Source organism: Agrilus planipennis, unplaced genomic scaffold, assembly GCF_000699045.2.
Source record: "Agrilus planipennis isolate EAB-ADULT unplaced genomic scaffold, Apla_2.0 scaffold10, whole genome shotgun sequence".
NCBI lineage: Eukaryota > Metazoa > Arthropoda > Insecta > Coleoptera > Buprestidae > Agrilus > Agrilus planipennis.
The window spans coordinates 2,929,219-2,943,516 of NW_020442465.1; the positions used below are offsets into that span (position 1 = coordinate 2,929,219).

At 30.6% G+C, this 14,298-nt stretch overlaps 3 protein-coding genes across 11 annotated transcripts in view; all 3 read left to right on the plus strand.

The window, feature by feature from the left end:
• The window catches only part of LOC108734066 (myb-like protein X), a 35,931-nt gene extending 21,651 nt beyond the window's left edge, over positions 1–14,280 (plus strand). For 4 of the 9 annotated variants that reach the window (XM_025981034.1, XM_025981035.1, XM_025981029.1 and 1 more), the window contains exons 6-13: positions 513–855; positions 1,223–1,402; positions 1,966–2,067; positions 3,155–3,568; positions 3,831–4,188; positions 4,594–5,338; positions 7,246–7,337; positions 7,560–7,643. In XM_025981034.1, the coding sequence (XP_025836819.1) occupies positions 513–855; positions 1,223–1,402; positions 1,966–2,067; positions 3,155–3,568; positions 3,831–4,188; positions 4,594–4,682 (1,486 nt within the window). In that variant the 3' untranslated portion in view covers positions 4,683–5,338; positions 7,246–7,337; positions 7,560–7,643. Of the gene's footprint in view, positions 1–512; positions 856–1,222; positions 1,403–1,965; positions 2,068–3,154; positions 3,569–3,830; positions 4,189–4,593; positions 6,723–7,245; positions 7,338–7,559; positions 7,644–13,858 lie in introns of those variants that run through there. The other 5 variants (XM_025981031.1, XM_025981033.1, XM_025981032.1 and 2 more) reach the window with 5 other exon arrangements.
• LOC108734072 lies at positions 7,923–10,510 on the plus strand. The gene is made up of 4 exons (XM_018465463.2): positions 7,923–8,052; positions 8,136–8,278; positions 9,701–9,781; positions 9,911–10,510. The coding sequence occupies exons 1-4, from the start codon at positions 8,044–8,046 to the stop codon at positions 10,353–10,355; spliced, it is 678 nt and encodes a 225-aa protein (XP_018320965.1). The 5' UTR covers positions 7,923–8,043; the 3' UTR covers positions 10,356–10,510.
• On the plus strand, positions 10,550–12,891 carry LOC108734067 (gastrula zinc finger protein XlCGF26.1-like). Its single transcript, XM_018465456.2, has one exon. The coding sequence runs from the start codon at positions 11,095–11,097 to the stop codon at positions 12,889–12,891; it is 1,797 nt and encodes a 598-aa protein (XP_018320958.2). The 5' UTR covers positions 10,550–11,094.
• Positions 14,281–14,298: the final 18 nt, after the last annotated feature.

Sequence of the window (14,298 nt, forward strand, 5' to 3'; positions counted from 1 at the left end):
TATATATATATATATATATCTGGGATGAATTTACTTTTAAGTTACAATAATTATAAAATGCTTTTTTGATACTTATTTAATTCAGCAGGTGCATCAACAGCCTGGTCTTCAGATGGTACAAAGAGGTCGAGGACGGCCTTCCTTGGGAACAGTCAAAACACCTCCAAATCTGAAAAACACAGGCGGAATGGTTTACAAGCAGATGTCTGGTGGATCAGTGTTTGTGCCAACAAGTTATCAACTTTCTGGAAACCAGGTGTTTCAGGTATTTTTCTTAAATTTTTCTTTATACTGTAGTCAATAACATCTTCACTATTACTTCCTCTTACTTGTTTATTTAGCACTTTGAAAAACACACACTACCGGTTATATTTCAAACTAACAAATTTTTTGGATAACAAAAAATTAAATATCTCTGGACTATTAATTGCATTAAAGAATACAAGTATTAAATTTTGTTTTTAATCTTTTTTCATATAAGTAATTTTGNATTTATTTTTTTTTATTATTAGGTGTAATTTCTGCCCGTACGAGATTCGAAGTCCGCATGATATCTTGTTTCATATGGAGGCTGAACATGGCGTACGAGGTCGTTTAGAGCGTGCACCCGCTTTCCACCAATGTCCAAATTGTCCTTTCGAAGACAACCAAAAGGGCAAGCTGTCGAGACATTTGGTAGCATGTGCACGTAAATTCCGACCCGAACGTAATCTCGAGCCTCCAGGTGATTGGGATCCTCCGGCAAAGATACCACGCGCCCCACGTATGAAACAAACTGGACTGAACGCGACTGCGGCTATGTATCAGGCCATGGCGCAACGGGCCTCCAATCCGTACCAGATCATGCAAAAATTGGTAAGTCATGATTTTTAATTGAATATTTTGACTACTTTGGATTAGAAAGCTACTTTACAATTTAGAGAAAGAATTTAAAATTTAAATAAATTAAATTATGCATTTAAAAAATGTTCTGTGATATTCCCAAGTTTGTTTTTTCTTTTATAAATATTTTGCACAGTTCTTGTCAAAAGTAAACGGTTATGGTAAAAAATAGAAATAAATACCAACAGTCTGGAAGTATTCATCTGTTCAACAGTCTTTATGTATTTTTTTACACTTATCGTTAGGATTGAACGATTTTATAATATATAAATTNCTGGGATGAATTTACTTTTAAGTTACAATAATTATAAAATGCTTTTTTGATACTTATTTAATTCAGCAGGTGCATCAACAGCCTGGTCTTCAGATGGTACAAAGAGGTCGAGGACGGCCTTCCTTGGGAACAGTCAAAACACCTCCAAATCTGAAAAACACAGGCGGAATGGTTTACAAGCAGATGTCTGGTGGATCAGTGTTTGTGCCAACAAGTTATCAACTTTCTGGAAACCAGGTGTTTCAGGTATTTTTCTTAAATTTTTCTTTATACTGTAGTCAATAACATCTTCACTATTACTTCCTCTTACTTGTTTATTTAGCACTTTGAAAAACACACACTACCGGTTATATTTCAAACTAACAAATTTTTTGGATAACAAAAAATTAAATATCTCTGGACTATTAATTGCATTAAAGAATACAAGTATTAAATTTTGTTTTTAATCTTTTTTCATATAAGTAATTTTGATAAAAATCAAATTATATTTGAAAGTATGTTTGCACTTACAAACTAGTATTTTGAGTTTGTAGTGATTGGCCAAACTTGTATACTACCCCGGAGGATAGCGACGTCGCAATTGATAAAACGTTTAATAAAAAATGATCCGATTTTTTAATAAAGAAAGGAAAATTACTTAATAAAAAAAAATAATCAAAGCTTAAAGCATATTTCAGTATTTTATTATCAAATTAAAATGTTTTAGGTAGATTTTATTGTCATATGGAGCGGTCAATTTATTTTCCATTGATTTGTATATTTTTTCTTATCATGGTAATTAACGGCTGATGTTTGTGTACGTTGTGTAGGTGGTGGGCGGACAAGAGATGGGCGCCCGTCTTGCCACCGTTGGCTCCACGGCGTTCGTGCCCAATCTATCCACCGCCCCCCCAACTTCCGTAACCATTCAGGTACGCCGTCGCAAACATAAAAAGATACTGCTCAAATATTTTACGCTTTAAATAGTATGAATGTGTTTATTTGTTCTAAGATGTGTTGGTTTTTTAAGCCTATCCACCTCCTAAAACGTCAAAAAATGTGTCTCATGAAATAAAAAAAAGATCATACAGGGACATATGTAAAAATAAATTTAAATATATTTAAAATACGAAAATAATTTTTTATGTGCACTTGAGTTGATTAAAAAAATCCCTTGAATGCTTTGCTCGTCAGGCATGGCGTCTTATTTCTTATTGTAATGCCTCATTATTATTTACTATTTTTTTATATAAACTGACTGCGTATACGCCCTAATCCTGTTTTTACACAATAGAAATTTTTCTGAATCTTTATTGGATCTTTATCTACCTTTGGGAAATAGAAGAATGATTCCGGACTGTTAAAAAATATACACTAATCATACGAAAGTTAGTGTTATTTTTTTTTAATGTTAATGATGTTATAGTTCATTGAATTTTATTTTAATCTATCGTACTAAATTGAAATCGTGTAAGTAGATGATCGGCTGTGGGTGAATACTAATTTATTGCTTAATCTTAATTCATTTGTAATAATATTTGTTGTGGAATAAGAAAATAAAATAAGAAAGTAGTAGTAGTAGTAGTACTAGTGTAGTATTTATTAGTTGTGTCTAGTCAATAAAGCATGATATAAACTTTTGTGCTTCAGTGGGCAACATAAATAAGTATATATACCAAAGTTGGCAGAATAGCGACAAAATCCCTTTACTTTTTTAACTGTATGGCATAAAAAATTTTACGTATACTATTTGAAGGGAAACAAAATATAAAATACAGTTCCATGTATTAATTATTTATTCTATTTCCATGTTTCTGATTAACTTATATTATTTTCAGAATATCAAGTAATGGTCATGTTTATGGAGGGCAATTGATGTTTAATTTCATTAACAACTTTTTGTTATGTAGAGTTCATATTGTGTATTTCCGGCCTTTTTTAGCCTCGTTCTAATCAATCCATAGACCAAAAGAAAGCAAATAATACACATTTGTTAAAAAATTGTTTATTTCCTTACAGCAACAGGCACAACAGAGCCAATCTACGGTCAAATCGAAACCGGTGCAGCAGCCAAGCATTTCGATTACGCCACTTCCTCGAGGCAGCGCCTCATCGAACTCGACGTCGTCCACGATGCTAAAACCAGGCGATTCTAGTTCGAAAAATTCGTTTGTAATCTGCGAGATATGCGACGGTTACATTAAGGACTTGGAGCAGTTACGTAACCACATGCAATGGATACACAAGGTTAAGATTCATCCAAAAATGATCTATAATCGACCACCACTCAATTGTCAGAAGTGTCAGTTCCGATTCTTCACCGATCAAGGACTCGAGAGGCATCTTTTAGGATCTCATGGACTTGTCACTTCCAGCATGCAAGAGGCGGCTAATAAGAGCAAGGATGCAGGACGGTGTCCCGTTTGCGGAAGGGTACGTTCCAACAAAACATTTGTTTTTTGTAAGTCAGAATTACGAAACTTTCAGAATTTTAGCATGTTTTCTAAAAGTAATTATTACCTTTAAGTCCTTAATTCTTTAATTACTAATAATAATAATAATTTAAATTGTTAAAGATAATTATTGCTTATGTAGAAAAATTATTATTTCTATAAGTTTAGTTAGACTTCCATTAAATGAGATAAGCCAAAAACATTTATATTTACAATAATTTTTCTTTTTAATTTCTACTTAGGTGTACCAATGGAAATTGTTGAACCATGTGGCACGTGACCACAACATGACCCTGAAACCGGCCCATTTGTCTTACAAGTGCACCGTGTGTACGGCTACCTTTGGCATGTACAAGCAATTCGAAAACCACGTGTATTCAGCTCATAGTGTTGTGGCGAAACGCGTCATGGATAAAAAGGGCTCAAGTTCAAACAATTTGGGAAGTAGTGGATCGTCATCGTCGTCGTCTAAGAACGACTCTACCCTCCTTAAACCCCTTAAAATAAATGACGAAATAACAATCATACCTCAGCCAGCCAAGCTAGGAAAAGACATGGGTGGTTTCAGTTCAAGAATTGACACTGGAATCAATAAAAGTAGTAAGTGAAAATTGCTTTGAAATAGTTTATTTTAATTCAAGTACATATTGACTGATGCTTCAGTTTAAACAAAATAAAATTTAAAGGTCTAGGATGGGGTCCATGGCACTTCCCATTGCCGCTTTTGTGGTGTTTAGTCGTTTTTAATCCATTAAAACACTTCCGAAAAACTTCAAAAATACTAACAAATCATCGGTTTTATCCTAAAAGAATACTTGTTTATAAACTGAAGAAACTTTAGCGGTTTTCTTTTTTCATTCAATTTTATGCTTGAAACATCCTGGTACGATCCTATATTTTTTCAAAATTTATCATTTCAAATAAATTTATTGCTTTTATTTTTAACATGACTGTTTTTATAACTTTTTATTCTATTCGTATACATTTTTTTTTTATTTATTTTAGATTTGAGTGAGTCGAGTTTATCATTGCTGTCCCGCGCAGAACGTTTGGTACGTCAAAAGACCGCTTCCCATTCTCGGACAGGGGATTAAGTTCGTATACCCTTAAGCAACAATAGACGGACACCTTAATCATGAAAAAAAATCGATTAGTAGCTGTCTATTCACTAATACAAATCAGCAGTTTGTTAATAACGAGAATTGCGGGGCGAAATAGATCGTCCAACATAATTTAAAAAAAATGAAACGTCATGAAATTTAAAGTCATATAACCCCTTCCTACTAAAGAGGTTGAAACGTAAACTGTGACAGTTAATAGTGAAATGGGGGAAGTGTTGTGTTTCATTTTTTCTCCTTTCTTCCTTTTAATATGCGGATTTATGTACGTTAATAGTTTTTTTTATTTTTCATTTTCTCTTTTCGTTCGACGGAACGAAATAACGCGACTGTGACGCTGTTTAACTAATTAGTTAATTACGAAAAGGCGAGGTGTGTGGGTGTGTGTTTGGGGGACGTTCCTTCGCGCCCCCTTTCTTATCTCCCGTTTGTTTTTCTTCGGTTAACGCGCAGACGATCGCAAGAAAGTGCCGCTGCAAGTGAGTGCAAATTTGAAAATAGTTTTATTATGGGTGCGGCCGCACTATTTTTAAAACATTAACTGATATGTGCATATTAAGTTTAAACGATTCCCAAAAAGAAGGTTCTCGATCGACGAAACGTTGGCTTACGTGAAACAAGGAGAACAATTAGTAAGTTTGTTATATATATATATATACTATACATATTTAATTCTTTTTATTTAAAGTAGTAAAATAAATAATGGAGAAAATTTACTGTGAAAGAAATACTGTACTTTTCTTATTAATTAAAAAAAACGAAGAAAAGAAATATAATGTAACTTGAAAAGAATCGGTGCTACAGTATTTTATTATTTCAAATGCAGTTTACCTTTTTATATTTAATTAAGATAAAAAGAGCGTACACACTAATCTTCAGAAATATTTTAAAATGATAGGCGCCTGTTCGAATATATACATATATTTGGCGAAATATAATGTCATTGTCATTACAAATTGTAATTCACTCTTGCGTTCTGTGAAGTTTAAATCGGACTTTAAAAATACCCCAAATTTCTGACATGAATATGTGGTATTGTAATTAAATTATTTTAAGTTCTTATTTCTATTAAAAGATTGCATCTTTTACACAAATTTGTATGGAACGTATCTACCGTGTAAAAACAGAATTAATTGATTGTGTAATTATTAGATATACATATAGCGTCATTAAAAAATTAATTTCCTTTTTGCATCTAAAACAGTAAATAAGTTTTTAAAATCTGCTACTTATTATCTAAAAGGCTGCATACCGATTTTATTCTTTCTAAGAAAAATTGTAAATGCCTAGATTTTACTTGTTGAAGAAATTAACATTTACCGTTAGATAATGCTTTTACATATTAGTAAATAGTTTGGTAAATATGTAGTTAGTTTGATTTGGTACTTGTTTCACGAAATTCCATGATTTTCGTGATGCTTACGCTATAAAATATTTGCGCCTAACTGAAGAAAGACAACTATTGAACATAATAATAATATAAGATATAAAAGTAAATTATTTATGTAGAAAAAGACGATTATTATTATTATTATCAAGTATTTTTAGTAATAGTTTGAGCAAACGAAACTGATGTAATGAGTAACGTTTATAAAAAAAATATAAGGAGGTACTATCTTTTGTAATGTATTGTGATTTGAATTTATCCGAAGAAGTTTCAGGGTAGCTTATATTCTTTTAAGTAATTTTTCTTGTTCTTCCCTCTTTTTTTCTCATTTATCCACTTTAACCGTCATTCCGCCTTTTCCCCTTTTGCGTAATTTATACAGTTGGTTTTTGATGTATCATTTGTATTTATTAGTTTTGTATCCGTCTTACGATGCGAGTGGTGAAAAAGCTCTTTTTCACCCTTGTTTCGGAATAGGATGCTGCAATAACGAAATGGGGTTGCCGAAAATTTTTGTAAATGATGATAATTACATGGCTCCTTCCGATCGTCGCAGTCTTTTAAGTGTATATATTTTTTATTAAAACCAATTTTTGTCAACTAAATGAAAATAAACGTTTCTTTTCTCACACCTGATTTTCTTTATACATATATATTTATGAAGAGAATCTGCCCCTCAGTTTTTGTTCTACTGATTGTTGGCTTATTTCTGTTGAAATGTTGAAAGCAGGAATTGATATGTATAGATATTCTTTTTATAGCCATCAGGTCAGTAATGACTATGTCACTCTCCTATCCACTAGTTACTACATTTAAATTATAGATACCTCTAATAAAACTGTATTCAAGAGTTTTGATTGGTTTTACAGAACTAAACACGTTTAAATGTACCTACCTACAGGTTTCCATTATGCAATGTTCACACTATCGATTGTACTGCTTTTTTATTTATTAATTCTGAAATTACATTTATACAAGTAAACTTCTTTTTACGCGATAGATATGTTCCTAAAAACATAATTTCTATAAGAAAAATCTTAGAATGTTATGTTTTTCTTTAGACTTCAAATTGGTCGCATCAGAGTGAATGCAAGTTTTTTGAAAAGTAGTTTAGTTAATAACAAATTATAAATTATTTATTATTACTATTAGGATTACCTCAAGTGCGAAATAATGTTTTCAAGAAAAACGTTTCTGGCAAGCAATGGGTTAATTCTACACAACCATCATGTTTACCATTAAAGGTAAGAGTTTTTTTAATTAGAATTCTAAAATCTTAAAATGTACATTTATTTAGCACTGCACTGTTATTATCTCAAAGGCTATTTACATCCTGTGTTAGCGCCTCTGCGGCAAATATACAATTTAATTTAATTATATCTGAAGGCAAAATTATCATACTTAATGGAGTATTTTGTTACAATAATGTCTAAATGCGCAACTTTGATTTATTTTTTTTCTTCAAGTCTGCAGATAGGGAGGCACCTACAATATGTACGTAAAATAACAAAAACATTTTGTATTAATTAATAAAATTGACGTCAAAACTATATACATATTTGAATGCACCATTAAATATTGTAAATTTAACCCAAACGTTACTCAACTTTCGAAGGTTTTTTTAATTAGCAATAATCCGTAAAGTGACGACTTTAAAAGATTTTAATTTGAGCTCCGTGATAACAGTTTTATATATATATAGCGTTTCCCCCCCACAAATTTGATATTGTCCATTTGTTTTAACCAATCGTCAATTTAATAGTATATAAAATAATTGAAAAATATGACATAGCAAGTGCTTAATGTGATGAAAACGGTAAATATTTTTGACTGACCAAGCGTCACCTAATGAAATTATTCAATTCCAATACCAAGTAACTATAAAAGTGGCGGAAAGTGAAGGTTTTAATGCAGTACGGTGCCGATCTATAATAGAGATAGTTTGCGAAAATGGGTCGCGTAAGTACACTAACAATAAAATAGAAAATTTATATACAAATTCTGTACTCCAAAAATTTTAATTAAAAAACTGAATTTTTTAGGTCGAAATGTATTTTTTGTGGTGCACATCTGTAAGTTTTATTTTTATGACAACGGGAATTCCCGTAAATGGCACTGAAAAGAATTTCGCCGATTCCACCGAAGAAAATTCCTTGAATGATACAAACAACAGTACAGGAGATCTGTAAGTTTATTTATTTATAATTTCCTTAGAATATTGAACATTATTGGTCTACTAGTGATAATAATTTACTATTGACTAAGTAACCCTATGTGGTTATTCCATATTTGAATTCGCTGTGCAGTCTATAGTTTGAAAAACTGTTCAAAAAATTTTTTGAATTTTTGTTAACTACAGTTAATACATTGATAGGTACAAAAAAGCATTAATTTTTTCCTCATTCTATCATTTTTTAACTTAAGTAAATTTATTCTCGAGTGCAAAAAATTAAAAACAAAAAATAAGCAAAGTTAACTTTTTCCCAAATAACATAAGTTCGTTTTTATTATATTTATTACAGAGTTTTAATAAATTACGTACTTTTATGCAAAAAAGTGATCAATGTAATTATATTAGTAGTAGTATAAAAAACACCCAAGTTGCAGTCTACGTTCACTGCTAATTAAGTGTGAAGATATTGCAAAGAATATAACCTTTACTAAGGAAGCATTTTTAATATTTTTATGAAAGTTTTGTAATGCGAAATAATGCATTTCATATTTCTATAATATTCTAGGGTTCTTATATTTCTTGCAATTATAAATAAAGTTACTCAATCGGTTCTATAAAATTGATATATTTGGTTTTCATTTTNATATATAGTTTATTAAAGTAATGTCCAACAAGTTCCTAAAATTGCTTTCATGTTTCAGTAACTTCATAATTTAACTAGTTATTTTGAATAGATAAATTATTTTTACCTTTTTCGTTTTTCAGATGTTAAAATGTTTAACAAATTTAATAATAGCAGATTCTATTCTTTATCACAAAAAGATAAAATTATGAAAGTAGATTACTTTTTTAAAACCGTCTATGCTTATGTAATACACTATATTGTGGAATGATTTTTTGAATTCTTTATGATAATTGTTTGTGAAACTATTGCTGATACTGAAGAATGTACATTATTACATGTTATAAAATAAAAATAGTGCAACTAACTTGAAGCATAGGTAAAGTGCTTCTGTTCATGTCCATGATGTGGTTTACAAAGGAAATTGGGCAGTTATGAATCAAAAAAATGATTTAAAAATTATATTGAATGTATCTCTACTTCTATTGCGAATTCCTCAACAACTCATTTCTACTAATTCCTTTCGCTAAAAGGTTTAAATTATTTCATATTTAACCATTGACAAACCAACTTAAATATTTAAGGCTTTTAAATGAGCAGAAATAAGTTGCTGGGGAAGCTGCAGTAAAACTGGCGAAACGTTCAACATAATTTTAAAATCTTTTTTTTGATTTACAACAGTTCAACTTTTTATGATCAACTTTGAAATTAACTGTTAAGAAAAGGTGTTGCAATTATGCGATTCAATATATAGTTATAGTTATAACATTATTTCGTTTGGAGTTCAATATTAATAAATGTTTTTTTTTCAGATTAATTATCAGTAGTTACGTTTATGAAGTTGGAATTTTAACTAATGAGAATACAACTAATTCAAATAACACATCTGACGAGTAAGTAAAAAAATTTGACATGTTCTGTATATGACCCCTTTGAAAGGTAAATTAAAAGTTATTTATATTTAGCAATACCTACATTAATAGATGTGTCACTAGGTTTTCTAAAATCGCCAATATTTTCAGACAAGGCGAAGTAACTGTATCCCTTTTAAGTTCGCTTCCAAATGGTACACTTCTGAGTTTCTCAAACATCTCTTCACCCCAGCAGGCCAACATTACTGGTCATTTCTCATCGGCAATGTTTCCATTACCTCCACTTAGCGCCTTTATAATTGCAACTTTATCAGACAAAGATAACAGTACAAATGATACACTACCATCTATACTAGTAGATGCGTTAGAAGATTTTAGTTCCACAGATCCTAAAAAGACAAAGGAAGCATTAGCAAATCTACCTTCCGTGTTAGGACTGCAACAACTAGGTGATATAATTGATGATAACAGCACTGACAGCAAAGACCAACAAAATCAAGATGATGTAAAAAAGGAAAAAGAAAGAAGCGGCAGTATTACAGAGAATACAAAGGAAGTTGCAGAAAATGATAAAAGTGGAGACGGGGGTGCTTAATATTAAATGGGTAAAACTAATAGTGTACCTGTAAAATATTTTTCTTCGGAAGCACTGGTAAAACGTTTTAGGCTGTGTTAAAATTAGCAAAAGAATTAATTTACTTAAAAACTGCTCACTGATTTATACCTCCCTAAATAAAAAAATTAATAAAANACTTTTATTTTTTGAAATTTAAAATAATACATTTGTAGTGTTTTAGACGATAACTGGTGTTTCTTAATTTGTATACATACATACATACACCCGACAGAACATACAGTAAAATCGCAATGTAATGTAACCAGCATATCAATTATGCTAGACCGCCTCATAACATGAACAAGTTAAACTTTCGGTTATAGAAACGAATGTCGGTTAGCTGTTGTGCCATAGCTGTGCAAATAATTAAACAGAAAGCAAAATTAATTCATACACAAAAATAAGTGAAAATGACGAACAATTAACGGTCAGTTAGGGATGGCATTTTAAAAAACGATTTGGAATTCACTTTTTAAAAATTTTAGTGGAAAAATTGCTTTTTACCAAAACTGTCTTTTAATGTGTATGTTTAATTCTTCCTATTTATATGTATGTTGTCTGAATTTTGCGCATGTCTCGGGTTCAACTATTGATTGCAAAGAAAGGTAATATATCATTATTCTTTTCCCGTAAAAGTTATTATACTACGAAATAAGAAATTTGAAAAAGTACATCACAACTGCATATTTTTTTAACAAAACCTGCTCTTTGAATAAGCATGGATGGTAAAAGTGAAACTACAAATGCTGATGACGATAATCAGCCCCTTCAATGCAATATTTGTGGAAAAACATATTGTAGAATAACGTATTTTAATTTACATCTTCAAAAACATTGTGCTGAAAAAGGACATTTTGAGTGTGTAGTATGTGAACGAACTTTTGGAGACGAAGAACAATTTAATAGACATATTGACGACCTCCATAAGGAAAGCCTCCCCTTTAAGTGTCAAATATGTGAAAATCGCTTTAATACAAAAATTTTATTGCAAAAACACTTTAAAATGCATTTGGAATTTCCATGCCAATTTTGTGAAAATCATTATTACACATCAGCGGATTTAAAAATTCACATGAGCAGCCATACTAATGAAAACCCTTCAAAAAATTGTAATTCTGGTTCTAAACAAGAGCTTTTCGTTTGTAAAATGTGCAATAAGAATTTCACAAAAGTGGAATACTTAACTTTACACAACAAGAGAATACATCTCAAAGTAAAACGTTACGAATGTGATACATGTAAAAAACGATTTTTCGAAAAAAGAGAATTTGAAGAACACGTCGATAGGCATCTTAATTATAAAAGATTTCAATGCAGTTTATGTGGAAAATTGTTTAGTAGTTATCAGACATTTCGAGTTCACAGTAAAACCCATGCTACCAATGATACAAACAAACAAAACCAGTGCAAAAAATGTAAGAAAAATTTTATTACACCTTATAGATTGAAAGTTCATACATTGTCTCATGTCACACAAAAATGTTACTCTTGCAAATTGTGTGTAAAGAAGTTTGCTAGCGAAAATTACGCGCGAAAACACTTAAAATTGCACAAAAAAGTTAAATCATTTAAGTGCGAAACGTGTAACAAAAGTTTCTCATATAAATCGAGTATATTACAACATATTTTTAAGCACTTCGGAATAAAACTATTTAAGTGTAATATTTGTAACAAAAAATTTACTACCAAAAAATTTTGCAAAATGCACAACTTGGCGCATTTCGGTAAAAAGCCATTTAGATGTACTTTTTGTCCGAAATCATTCTTGAGTAAAACTGGTTTAAATTACCATAGTTCAGTACATACTAACGGTGAAAAAATTAAATGCATATTATGCGAAAAAGAATTTAAAAGTAAATATCATTTGCGGCGTCATCTACGTAGTCACACAGATGAGAAATTGTATATATGCGCAATTTGTGAGAAAACATTTATGCAGATAAAAAACCTGAAAAGACACATAAAAATTCATACTGAAGAGAAACCTTTTATATGTGAAGTATGTAAGAAAGCGTTTTCAGACATAAGCCATTTAAAAGACCATTTTCGTATGCACGACCATTCAAATAATTTTTACCAATGTCAATTTTGTGAAAAGAAATTCTTAAGTCGTCAAGCCTTAAAGTGCCACAAAATGGATCACACCGGCATTAAAATTCACAACTGCGTCCAGTGCGAAAAAAGTTTTAAAACAATTTCGGCACTAAAAGACCACGAAAGGGTTCATACGGGCGACAAACCTTTTCAGTGTGAAATTTGTCAGAAGCAGTTTGCCTGGAGGAATATTTTACGGTCACATATTAAAACACACACTGGCGAAAAACCATATAAATGCGACATGTGTGAAAAATCATTTTCTAGAAAAACATATTTAAAAACTCATATTCAGAGGTGCCATCAAATAATTAGAGAAAAGCCATTTAAATGTAACATGTGTACAAAAAGTTATACCAAGAAAAAATATGTTGAAGCACATTTCAAAAAACATCATACTAATCTGGAAAACTTAATTTAAAATTTAATGTTCGTAATTAATACTTCAATTTACTTATTTATTCGTTGTAAGATAAAGCAACTTATTGTCATGAAGAATATTAAAATTGAATTACAAATAACATGGTGTTTAATCTTGTACTGTTATATCTACGTATATTTATGTGTAATACAATTCTGTGGCACACAGTTGAAGATGAAAGCATAATATTTGAAAAATGTGTCTCTCTTAGGCTGTAGATGTGCACTCAGGAAGGATTTTGCAAAAATCAACCCCTAAGAGTGAAATGGGGAGCAAACGTGTATGGAAAATTGTATTTCAACCTTAACTTTAGCATAATTTATTATTCTTCAAATCAAATTGGTAATACAATACGTATTTAAGGGGTTTTTAAAGCTACCCGTGAAAAGAGTTTTTCTGGGGTGTTAGCCTGTAGGTTTTCTTAACTACACATTAAAATACAGCGATAATGCTCCTTACTATGTTTAAGAAGCTGATAAAAAAATTGCTAATGATTGAAAACGTAAGGGAATGCGAAATTTAATAAAAAACTTAATTCGTTATTGTTATTATTTTTACCGATTCCATGCGTTATAAAAATAAATGTCGATTGGTTCATAACAAAAGAAAAGAACTCTTACCGTTAATCCATAACATAGACACTACCCTGGCAATGAAAAATATGACAGATGTGTTAAGCTGTCATGTGAGACAATTTAACCTTAACTTTATAACAATTTTAAATTCCGGAATACAAAAATGAATTTTTTACTTAAATACTAACGTATTTTAATTGTTTTATAGAAACATTTTAGTTCTCTGCTCAATTTAGAAATAATATCTAATATCCTGTTGTAATATTAAGTAAGTGTATTTATTTAATTGTGTAATTTTCACCATATCTTTCCTTGCAACATAAACAACGTTAGGATCTGTTAATTATTGTAATTATTAATTTGTATTGTAAGAGGTTTTCTGTTATTTACAGCTGAAAATAATGAAGGAAACAAAACCATGAAATGGAACTGGCATATGCGAATAAAGTACAGTCATCATCAATCAAACATTGATTGAAATGCTGGGTTTTCTGAGCTAAGTGTCTAGTGAACTACGTACGTTTTCTTACTGGCTTCATGGAGTATCCTCAAAATCCATCCGACACAGGAGCAGTAAACAATTCAAATATTATCACAACCGACTAACGAGGGAAAGCAATGCAACACCTCTGAAATATGACAATTTTGTAAAAAGGAAAATTTGTATATCTGCTTTTGCAGTTGACTACCATAAAGTACTTATTTGTCCATTAAAACTTAATTACTAGCAATAACAATGGATCTTTGTTAATAGAAAATAGCAAGTGAGTAATTTGTAATTGCAAAGTTATTGTATGTTAATAGAAAAGAACATCTTTAATTGATTCTTAAC

Bases quoted from the DNA above. Each gene is read 5' to 3' on its own strand.
- LOC108734072 (XM_018465463.2), top strand. The intron at 8,279-9,700 runs GTAAGTTTATTT...TTTTTTTTTCAG, and splicing joins AACAACAGTACAGGAGATCT to ATTAATTATCAGTAGTTACG. The intron at 9,782-9,910 runs GTAAGTAAAAAA...CAATATTTTCAG, and splicing joins TCAAATAACACATCTGACGA to ACAAGGCGAAGTAACTGTAT.
- LOC108734067 (XM_018465456.2), top strand. From the start codon at position 11,095: ATGGATGGTAAAAGTGAAACTACAAATGCTGATGACGATAATCAGCCC.